Here is an 11,893-nt window from a genome sequence, read left to right as displayed (position 1 = left end):
ATCGTGATGGATGATGGGAAAATTTAAACAAAACAAATCAACTAAGTCCCAAGTAGGATAACATCGACTCCACATTGAGTTGCCAACTGCTACTGCTATAGCTAGATATCAACAAGGGCATTAATGGCTATACATTATTGCAAACAAAGAGAAGCTGTTTTTAGCTTGATTATGATACACTTACATCTACAAGGTCATTAGTCTTCTTTATGAACTATTTACATGACAAATTCTATTTTTACCAATTATTCACCACACGTTATGTAAGCATAAATTGGCAGACCTATTGGAAAAGCATTTGATTACACTCTCTTTAACTGTATATACTAAGTAACAAGGCCAGCCTTTTGACTGAAATATTGCCTTGGCAAGCATCATAATGATATTGATGAGTCTCACAGCATCGGTCATTATGGGAAAACAAATGAGTTATAAAGCTACACGCTTGGCATCTCTCGTTAAATTGGAAATAAAGACCCATTTGCTTAAAGTTGTATATCTTCAAGACCCATTTATTAAGATAACCAGAGATACATTCAATTCTATTTACTTTGTTAGCTTCGATGCCTTGGAGCCATTGCAACAATAAATCACAATTGCAGGACGTCGAATTAGAAATTATTGAAAGGCATTGAAATGACCAACTATATATAAAAGGACATTCATATAAAGAGAAAATGACCGATACCAGTAATCCAACCAATCTTTTTCTCATTATACTCGAAATTATTTTTACGTAGCATGGAAGAAACAGAATTTACTCGCAATTTAATGCAGGAATACAGTTATAAGATTTACCCAAAAATAGCTGAGTGGTTAGCATCATTTATCTTATAATTGAAAAATTACAAGAAGTCAGCGACCAAGATTCGGGTCTAAATGAATTTTTTGTTATTCAGAATTATTCACCGAATAAACTAATTGCAATAAATGAAGGCGTAAGTAGTCGCAATATTTACTGTTTTTTTTTTTAAAGCAATCCTCTCCCTCTTCCCACACCTACACAGCAGACGTCCTTGTTTTCTTTTCCACCATTATTTCATTTCCAGGGCTCGATATTGCTCTCCTCTTGCAAACAAATCCTTCAACTCTATTCAATCCCACCATCAGAGAGGAATTAAAGTATTTATGCTGTTGTATTGAAGGAAACCGTTGACCATTCTTTCAATCCTCCTATATAATGGAATTGCAGGCTCGTAGCAACCAAAACCAAAAGCAACACCATGGTTGCAGTGGTGGAAGCTCTTCTTTTGGCCACAATCACTGCGTAGAAGGTAGCTTCCTCCGGCACTGAGCTTCTCCGGTGACCTCCGAGCTTATCAACGCGGCCACCTCGAGGAGCCACTCCCTGGACCGAGAGGTTGGGAGCTCTAGGTTCTTCCTCCCCCTCCCTCTCCCTCTCCCTCTCCTCTCGAAGCAAGTATTGATTCTAACTAGTATTTCTGTTGTTTTGAGATTGAGACAGGAAAGATCTTCTACAGGAGGGCAGCGATGAAACGCAACAACGGCAAAAGCCCGAAGCTGGAGCTGAAGCTGAATTTGTTCGTGCCGACGACTTCGAGAAGGGTGGGAGCAGAGGAGTCCTCCTCCTCCTCCTCCCCGAATGGGTCCATGTCGTCGTCTCCACCAAGCTCGTGCGTGTCGTCGGGCTCCAACAGCCCGGAGGCGACGTCCATGGTGCTCGCCGGCTGCCCTCGGTGCCTCATGTATGTCATGCTCTCCCAGGGGGACCCCAAGTGTCCCAAGTGCAAGAATGCCGTCCTCCTCGACTTCCTCCGTGGCACCACCACCACCACCACCACCACCACAACCACCACCACCACCACCACCACCGACGACAATAGCAAGAAGACCAGAAAGAGCTAAAGACAGTTGCCATTAGTATTAGCACATCCCCTCTCTCTATCATACGTTTTCTTTCTTCCTTGTTTCCTTTGCTTCCTCTAGTCTAGTTTTCTGTATGGCTCTATAGACGTAAGTTGTCCTTCTTTTGGCTGTTCGCGCTCCTCTTTTGCTGAAGGCAATGTAAAACGGGCGAATCATGCGGAGCCCAAGTTAATTCTACAATCATCAACTCAATAGTAAGTCCTTCCTCTCTAACGTTTTCTCGAATCAATTGATGCGTATAATACAAGTGAAATTAGCTCTTCCATTCGCCTGATAGTTGGAATAGATATGTAAACATTTAACAGTAGAGGAATGGACTTGGAATATAGATAATATAAACGTTTACCCACAGGCTGTATTTAGGATAAACTCCACAAAAGCGAAGCCTGATAATCTCAAGGACGAGGAAATCTTTAATCACGGTGAAAGGCATTTTCGTCGATTTGTAAAGAGTCTTCTGCAAGTGTAAAATTTCCATGGTGCATGCATGTATCCATGCAATATATTTAGCCTTAAGTCCAAAGAAGGTGGAGGAAGAGAGAGCTTGGAAGGGATGGGTACGAGCAGTTAAGAGCCATTGAAATGGAAGACAACTTTGGATTGAAATACCATAAAAATCTATTTAATGCAGAGTAATTGAGACGGTTCATATTGATGGTGGCATTACGTCAGGTGATCAAATACCAATTTATTTCCACCCTCTCACCCCCCTCTCATCCTCTTCACCCTTTCTTTACTCCCCTTCGGATACAGAGCGCACCTCCATTGCACCACCACTAAATGCAAGGCTCATCACTGTTGCCGCTCCCTTTGGGCTTTCAATGCATCCGTTTCTTTTTACTTCACCCCTGCGCAAATTTTGAAGATGTGGGGTAGGTTCCCACCTGTGTTACTAAAAGAGAAGAAGGGGGAAAGGACAGCAAACCTGAAAGTTGTGTACATGATCCATTTCTAGGTTAAGGTTTTGGTGTCCCTTGGATTCATTGTCCTCAATTAGGGATGTCAGATGGTGTTAATGCTGGTGCTGCCATTGGATGCTTCAACACCTGAGTAGGTGGAATCATGCCCGATGCAAACATCTAAGAAAGAAGATAATAAAAAGGGTTATCTCGGATTATAATCCCTCTGCTCTGCTAAGATAGATATTCACCAGAAAGTACAGACATCATTATCATGCTCCTTTTATCCTCAAAACGCCCTCTCTGTAGCCTCTGGGAGCAACACCCTTGACACCATCGCCAACACTCTGATCTCTTCTCCCTCTCCTTTCCCCAGCCAGCCACCATTTGTTAGAGCACCACTTTGTTTACCAACAGCATCATAGTCCATAGATAGGATCAGCAGAAGCAAAGCAGATCGATATATTGCATATAAAAGAGAGAATAAACTTATCGAGCAACAAAGATTGAAGTGCGCGAGTTGTTCCACCGAGTGAAGTAGATTCTAAAGGGCTCTCCTTGGCAAACAAGAGTCCAGACAACTGAAGCACCAACTGCTTCCCATAAATTCTTCCAGAACGACTGAGCTGGAACATTCATTTCATCTAGAATTGTGGCACCGCAAAATCAGCTTGAGTTTGCATCAAATACCAGCATCAATTGATGTACAGGCAGACAAAGGTGTATGGGCGACCGGTGCGGCCCTTAAGAAGCTCCTTTCATATGAACTATTTGTGTATCTGTCTGACAAAATGATCAGAGCTAGAAGCAGAGAACAATTGATTTCCTTTTTCATTTCGCCACTCAAACATCTTATGGATGGAGAGGGAAAAAAATGAAAAAGAAGAAGAAGAAGAAGAAAGAGAAACAAATTAAATGGCAAACATTTCAGATAGTTCATAAAAGAAGACAAATGTAACCGCAGAAGATGACTTCAATGTTTGAACAAAATTCTGGCGTCTAATAAGCATTAAAATAAACAGCAGTACTGGAAAGATAGGTGCCATGTACCTTCAGTTCCGGGACGTCCCCAGAGAATTTCAGTACATCTTATATACAATTACATCTACGGGATAGGCGCTTGAGAAAAATATAATCTGATATACAACTAGTTGACAGGCAAGACCAAATCATAATCCTGTTTATACACCGTGATAGCATTCACAAAAAACACACCACCACATGCGTTGTCCGTTTTCCAGTCATCTTTGATGATCACTTTACAACAGCTGCCCACATACATGGCTTTTGTGCAAATGCTTGCACTTGCAGGTCACCTATCTAACAGCTGATTTACCACACAATTCTGAGGGCCCAAGGTGGTAAATGCATCGTCTGGTTAATTTCAATTGTGGTAGCTGAGCAATTGGTATGGTGGCCTACCCAGTTCTTTTACACACTTTGCCTGGGAATGCATGGATAATGACAAACAACACAGGCATGTGAGATAAGTGGTTTAGATTACAACCCGTTGCTATTACAATGGAATTGGATAAGTCTGCCGCCCCATGTATTGCACAGCTTCCATGAATCACACACGGAAATTAGGGTGATACAGTGGGAGGCTGAATCTTGTCCAATGCCTCATTCACAATCGGCTTCTCATTGCAATTGCAATAGGTTGTAGTCTAAACCTGGACACACGCTGAGAGGTAAATTGAAAGCATATGAATAGCAGGAGCGAAGTCATGAATGAAGCCGAGCAGGGTATAACAAATTCTGTTAAATTTAAGAGCTTAACCATGGCATGATCTGTCTTCATTAAAAGCACAAGTTCTTAATAAGGCACAAGTTCACACAAAAAAAAGGTGTCTATGCTTAGTGACAGATATCTGATGCACTGAAAAACTGAAAGTTTCAAACAATTCTGACATTTATATGAGCACTAAAATGTTACATATTAGCCTTCATAATCACGTGCAAAACGAATATCAGAAGCTTGTGAACCATTCGACAATATTTACATTAATTTGGTGGTTGTGTAATGATATACTCCAACTTCTGAATGCACAGATAATTACAAAATCACATATCATAAAACCAAAACAGAGCAACCTGGTAGAACAAGAGAGAGAATAAATAGTGTCAAAAAAATATTCATTGTTCTTGCGAAACATGTGCCTTAGAGAGCGTGTGAAACACACCCTGATTACCATACAAGAAAAACCAATTACCAGCATAAACCCCAAAATTTTGTTTTTCCATATTTCACATATTAGACTTCTGTCCTTTGAGGATCTCTCATGTTGATTTTACGCCTTTTCCGAAATTAATTCCTTGGAACACTGTTGTCAACTTGTTAATAACTTGAAATAAGCAAAGAACCATGAAAATTGATTGGATTTAGGAACCATAAAGTAGCTACTTCAATGACCAACATGTCAGTTGCCACCTATCTAACCAGACTTTTTACTTCAATCATAAGAGGATGGCATGCACCTTGAAGATAAAAGCAAAGAAAACAAGGATGGCACTGCAGGCTAGGACCTTTCAGCACAGAAAGTAGAATCCATGGGCAAGAAACACAGATATTGAATCTCTGGATGATGCTCAAGAACCTACCACAGCAAAGGATAGACACAATATTATACCAGAATATTGATTTTCCAAAAGAGAAAGTTCCCAACTTGTAGAGAAGTTTCTCAGAACACTAATTATGATCATCTCCACGATGCATGGTTTTAACAAATATTCTTGAGTGTTACATGAAATTTCTTATATCATAAGTATCAAAATAAAGCATTCTGATTCCTTTTACCTGATCATGGGAGAGCACGGCAAATTCTAGAAGAAAATTAGCATGAAAAAAGTTCCACCATCAAAAATGCCAATCAATGTGCATCTTGAAAATAAAGACAGCATCAGAGAGTTTTGTCATAAATCATCCCGACTGCATTCTCCCCAACCACTGCTGCTTCTGATGTACTTATCCACAATGCCAAATTCCTTGTTTTGCTCAAGTCGCCTCGCATAGTTCTCAGTAGAAATGGGACCCTTTTTCAATCTCCGGTAGTAGATCATTTCCCATGGCCACAAGCGAGCAGCACCAAAGTATTCCTCGACAGATATATCTGGAAGACCCTCTTCTGGTGCTGCCAATCCATAGTGTTGCAGGACTAAGAACATTTCCTGTGTTGTTATTCTTGTAGACTTGCTTGTCTCGGATTTAGAGGGAATATGCCTATTCAGCTTTCCTGACGGAGCTTCCTGCAAGTCATTGTTCTGTCCATGATTCTCATAAGTAACAACAATATCTTTATGCAGATCTGCACATGCATTGCTTTCACTGTAATCAGCACGAAATGTAGAATATCGTACATCACCATCATTTCCAATATGTTTTCCATCAATTTCAGTATCCGCCATAAATGGAGTTACTGCATTTTCATCAACTGTTGAGCATGTAACTTTTGGTTTGGTATTCTCCAAATGCTTGGACTCAGGACTCGTCACAGTCTCCACATTACCCTTCAAAGAGGAATTCATGCAAACATCCATTTGCTTCTCCTTTGGGGAAGGTGCAGTCTTCCGTTCCAACGAGACAGATAAAGACAGGGATCTAGGGAAGCTTGACCTTGACCTTGACCTTGACCTTGATCTAGCAGATTTAGCATAGGATGACAAAGAAGCAGACCTTGAACTAGACGATGCTGATCGAGACCGAGAAGATGGAGTCCTTGAGCATGAACGGGAGCCCGAATTAGATACTGATCTTGGGGACTCCGAATGTGATTGCGAGCTTGTTGTAGAAGAATCAGAAGAAAGTGATGATGTATGATATCTACTTCGTCTTCTTCTACTTCTTACAGCCTTTCTTGGGGCTTCACGTTCCATCTTGCTTATTTCCTTTTCCCGAGAATCACCTTTGAGCTTGGAACGTCGTTTTTCCTGAAATTCTGGACAAGTCTCACTTGTCCTGGACACTTTTCTAGCATTTTCAGAATGGGTTTCCTTTCTTACCCGCATATGGTGCCTTGATATCAAAGGATCTCTACTAGCATATGGCCTTCCCCATGAACTGGGTCTGAACCGCTTCAGCCTTCCCTCTCCTTTATCTCGGAAATTTATTTCATCTCTCCTGCGGTTAAACTTGCCAAACTGCTCTCGTCGAGCGTCTCCTTGCGGACAGTTACGCATTATGTGACCAACTAGTCCACAGTTATAACAGGTCTGCTGGGGTTTTGATTTAGCAAGGTTTCTCTCAGAATCATCATCAACAGAGTGCTCTCTGCGCCTTTTTTCCTGAGAACTTCCTCGGTCTGGAGAGCCATAAGAACTAGCCATCTGATTGTTTTCATTCTCATTGCTTCTATTATAACCGTGGTAAGGTTCATAGCGGTCAAACTCATCACCATTCTCGATTCCATTACCAGTCAATGTGTCATTGCCAGATTCACCCCATCGATCATTCTCAATGGGATTGAGATCAGTTGTTGCACCTTCATCCATTACTCTCTCCTTCGAATTTACACCTTTATCAAGTCCTATATCATTAGCATCCTCGCGCATATGACCAGCCTCTTTATCGGGTGCATTATCCAATCGTTGCCCTCCATGATTATACATTGTGACACGAGCTGCACCAGTAGGAAAATCCCTCCGGTCTTGAAAACCCCTGATCCCAACTCTACCATTGCCTTCCCTGAAGTTCCTTTCATGATAGGGTTCATAAAATCTGGTGCTCCTTGCAGGTCTTTGAAGAGGCCTAGGCTGTTTGTTAGACCAATTAAGAGATATCTGCTCCCCACAAATTTTCTTGCCTCGCAATGTCCGCAAAGCTCTCTCTGCATTGGCAGTAACTTCATAGACTGCAAATCCATATCCATCTTTCAGTTGTACACTACACCGTCCAAACCTTCGAAAAATCTGTTCAAGTTCTTCCCGTCGAACATGAGGGGAGAGATGGCCCACATACAAAGACATCTGTAACTAGTTAAAGAAAAAGTCCCATTTAATATAAGTACCCAAAATAAAAAACAAATGCTATGCAGATTCAATAATTAACAGGGAAGGGGAGGGGGTAGAAAATCATTTCTTTGATAGATATACTGAACCGCAAAATGTTCCTCGATAGCAGAGAACTCAAACAAGATGGTATAGCCACATAATAATAGAGCTGTCATTATTCAACCTACTTGCGGCCACATAATAATAGAGCTGTCATTATTTCAATCTACTTGATCTACTTAATTTGAGTGAGAAACGTGATAATATGTATATTCACCATAAATACACCAGAAGCCTTACCATCCAATGTAGTTTTAGTTTTCAGTCAAATGTGCAATTTTATAGTCATTCAAGAAGACAAATTACAAAAACTAGAATGTTGAATGCTATAATGCTAATAAAGAAAGGGTGTCTTGATTCATGAGGCTCCTACCACTAATAAGGTCTAAAGAGGGTCGGATATATATGCAGACTTATTCTCACATGCGGAGAGACTATTTCCGTGATGCCTATGTCAAAATGGAGCAACCTTACCCATTGCACCAAAGCCCACCTCTAGGTTACAATGCTAATAGTAAAAGTTAAACGTGCAATATGTGCAAGAAAATTGTGTACGGCAACAAAATAATAGGATACATCTACCAATAGTTTAAGCATGAATGTGGCTCTAAGAAGCCACAGCTTCTCTGAGCTGCTCTTTGAATTGTGTGGCATGGAAGTTATGTTCATACCATACAATCACATCAGCATTTTGCAGTGTAAATATCACTTCATGTATTGATGTTATCACTGTTCATATTGAGTCTCCCATCCTTGCTTCTACCTGAACATTCTTTATGGTATGAGATCTTCTTATCTGGCCCTTAATGGGCTAGGCTTAACATGGAAAATTGCATTCATGCGCTTCCTTGTAAATTTACCATTTCCACCATCACTATGCATTCGAGTCTTCATGTAACCATATAGGAGTTTATTGACTAACAGCACAAATTCTTTGACAGCCAACACTTCACTCACAAACAGGTTCTTTATTATTACATTCCTACTTAATCTTTGGCTCATGATACAAAGGTGGCATGCTGTTCTGCCCTTTCAAGCTAAGAATATGAATATTATGCTTCTTCAAAGCATGAATTGTTCTATCGTGCTCCTAAATTAAACAACATATAAACTAACAAAATCACAATATTACCAAAAGAACAATTTATGAACGCATCAATCTTCAAAAACAGGATTCTGTGCACACAGTTACAAAGTACAGTGATGCATATAGATATGTAATCCCTTCAGAAACATGAGTTAGTATTGCATCATATTGGTACTTCATAATCAGCCTTCCTCTGACTGCCTATTAAGCTGTCACAGAAGTTCAATTTCAAACTCTTAACCACTTAAAATTCAAAAGCGAGCTTAACTATAGCCCTATTTGTTTTTTTTTTCCTTTTAAAAAAATAGAAACATAGAATCTAATGCAAAAAAAAAAGTTTGATTACTCTGTTTTTGTTTTTTTAGCAACTTTCTGAAAAAAAGTGGAAATGAAAATTTGTCACTTCCACATTTTTAAAAAGTGGGTTTTCACCCCCTCTCATCTCCTCTGTCCGACCTCCCCATGATCTCTGCCCAAGGCAGCGCTGCCACCACTCATGGCGGCATGGAGCAGGACCTCGCCGGCATTGAGCACGTTGGCCTCTCCCACCGAGCTGATGGCTGGATCAAGTTCACTGCCACCTTCCACATCCACTCCCTCACCTTCCTCCCCAGCGCTGCCCTTGCCCCCAGCAGCTCATCCTTTGCCTTGGTTCCATCAACCGGGCCATCAACTCCACCTTCGGCGCCAACCTCGGGCTCTACCTCGTCCATGTCATCATCGGCCACGTCAAGGAGGTCATCGACACCGTCATGGCCCTCTTCCTTGGCCTCCTCCACTGGACCCACCTCCTCACCACTCCTCGTCCTCCACGGCCTCCAGCTAGCTTAGCAACCGATTGTTATAAAAAAAATAGTGATAGCAAACATTGTTTCTATTTTCAGAAATCTGAAAAAAAATAGAAACAGAATTTATATTTCTATTTTTTTTTAAAAAAAAGAAAAGTGTGAGTGATACTAAATGCAGCCTATGTCTTCCTCAATTTTTTTAGCTTGCAAGGTTCATTTACCATAAATCCTAAACTATTAGATCCAAATAATCTAGCTGATTTATTGTCTACAACATGCATTACCACCACATTACTCTTGATACTCATTGACTGGCTTAATAAATGTTACCCCCAAATGAAACCACTTGTTTCCTTGAATTCATTATGATCTTCAAATAGCACATCGTCACCTGCTACCCACCACACGAACTAACACTTCATTAGAACAAATTAATCCTAACCAGAGTCACTGAACATGCATATCCAAGCAATGGCACCTAGATGTCGCCACACTAGAGTGCTAGTGACCAGTGGATATATGCAATACTAGCCTACAAGCTTAATGGATTCCTAATCCATTTGACTTTTATATGTATAGAAACCACTATTTAACAAATCAAGTTCCCTCCATGCTTGAAGCAGTACACTCCACCTTGGGCCTTTGTTTAACTCATGTATATGGTACAGCTTAAGAAGATTTAATTTCTACTTGTTCAAATGCAACATTTAGATTAGTATATTCCTTATGCAGCCCACCTAACATCAATTCACCAACATTTTCACCCAAATTTGGGATTCTCACTTAATCTTCTCTGTGATAAGCTTTATACTTTAAGCAACCCCTTGGAAACTTAAGATCTTGCTCTACTTAAATCCATCATGTGTTATGATACAGGTAAACATTGACAAAAAAAATTTCTTCTAATACATAAAAAAACTCCAAAGCAAAATAAAATTTAAATTTATGAAACATAAATTTCATGCATAAACTTAGCACGTATATTGATATTCCAATATCTTATACCAAAAACAGAAACGCAAAGAACTAGATCTTACGCCTTAAAATAGCTAGCTTTAGAAGCTAAATTACCACAAATAGGCGATCAGGAACAGCAATTCCATCTCTATTCAAATATCATTGGCATAGCAGTACAACAAAATGTAATAACTGATACTCATATTTTAGGATGAATGATGGACTTCTTTTAAATATCCTCATATAATCGCATCCCCCTTCTAAACTCTAAATCAACCAATGTTCTGTTGTAATTTATATTCTCTGATATAGGTGCACACATGCAGCCCAATATAGTATCAGAATGAAATTTCTATGGTGATGAGGGAAAAATTCAAGATGGCTCAATCGTTCTCCAATAGCACTGGAAATATATAATGTCAATCACATTTTCTGTTGATATATTTTTCAATATCAGCATCCAATCAAGTTGCCAACAAATAAGGATAAGAAGAGTGAATCTTAAAAAAAATAAAGAAAAAAAGACGGTAAACAGTTGAATGAACCGAGAATGCCTCTCAAGTTACTAAAAACCCTAACATGCATTACCTTTTACTTCTCGGACTTCAGGCAACAGTACAAAAAAACTGAGCCAGCCAATCTGCTATGGCACCAAAACCAAATCAACAGCAGCCCATCAACTATCAAGAAGCAAAAAACCTAATCAAAGCTTGCTTCTTCTTCTATCTGCATCAACATTTCTCCACCAAAAAATCTATCAAAAACAGCACCTGAAGCAAGAATCAAAGAAGAAAACCATTCGAAGCTCACCAGGAACTACTCTTATCCGCTGCTTGGGAGACGTCAACGCCGGCCAAAGCCCTTCAATGTTCCTTCTTTCACTTCCCACGATCTCCCCAACACTTCTCGTCCACTGAAACTGTACTCGACGGAATCAAAGCCAATTCTCTCTCTCACAACCAAAAAATGCCCTAATATAACCTAAAACAATGAAAAAGAAGGCCAAGAAACAAGCGGAGGAGATGGAGAAGAAAGAACAGTACTGCAAAACCTGAGAGAACGAAGAATGGTAAGAAAAACCTTCCAAAACCCTAGACCTCAGATGGGATCATCGCGACGCCATCCTATGGCAATCGAAGATCTCTCTCGGCGCTTTGACGGCATCGCCATCTTGGGAGAGGAGAAAACTTTATGGGCTATTTTACGGAAGAGTATGATTCTTATACACT

At 40.2% G+C, this 11,893-nt stretch overlaps 2 protein-coding genes across 51 annotated transcripts; one reads left to right on the top strand and one right to left on the bottom strand.

Annotated features, from left to right (window-relative positions):
* Positions 1-1,483: 1,483 nt before the first annotated feature.
* LOC148700308 (protein GL2-INTERACTING REPRESSOR 1-like) lies at positions 1,484-2,010 on the top strand. The gene has a single exon (XM_089926897.1). It carries the CDS (start codon positions 1,492-1,494, stop codon positions 1,864-1,866), a length of 375 nt encoding a protein of 124 aa, XP_089783023.1. The 5' UTR covers positions 1,484-1,491; the 3' UTR covers positions 1,867-2,010.
* A 454-nt stretch (positions 2,011-2,464) lies between these two features.
* Positions 2,465-11,879, bottom strand: LOC103703124 (uncharacterized). 50 transcript variants are annotated; one of them, XR_015972552.1, is made up of 7 exons: positions 11,716-11,879; positions 11,475-11,583; positions 11,253-11,390; positions 5,584-7,754; positions 3,052-5,383; positions 2,813-2,966; positions 2,465-2,735 (listed from the first exon to the last, which is right to left on the bottom strand). XR_015972552.1 is itself a non-coding variant. In XM_026802997.3 (4 exons), the coding sequence occupies exon 4, from the start codon at positions 7,746-7,748 to the stop codon at positions 5,700-5,702; it is 2,049 nt and encodes a 682-aa protein (XP_026658798.3). In that variant the 5' UTR covers positions 11,253-11,390; positions 11,475-11,583; positions 11,716-11,879; the 3' UTR covers positions 5,428-5,699. The 50 variants fall into 50 exon arrangements, 13 of the variants coding, with proteins under 13 accessions (XP_026658798.3, XP_026658804.3, XP_038986666.2 ...); XR_015972555.1 differs by having other exon boundaries at positions 3,038-3,565; XR_015972554.1 differs by having other exon boundaries at positions 3,052-3,565.
* Positions 11,880-11,893: the final 14 nt, after the last annotated feature.

Source organism: Phoenix dactylifera, chromosome 13 (assembly GCF_051530095.1).
Source record: "Phoenix dactylifera cultivar Ajwa chromosome 13, Ajwa_hap1_PhDact_Kaust_v1.1, whole genome shotgun sequence".
NCBI classification, from domain to species: Eukaryota; Viridiplantae; Streptophyta; class Magnoliopsida; order Arecales; family Arecaceae; genus Phoenix; species Phoenix dactylifera.
The sequence above is the reverse complement of the archived record's forward strand: the minus strand, read 5'-3'. Positions and strand labels throughout refer to the sequence as shown.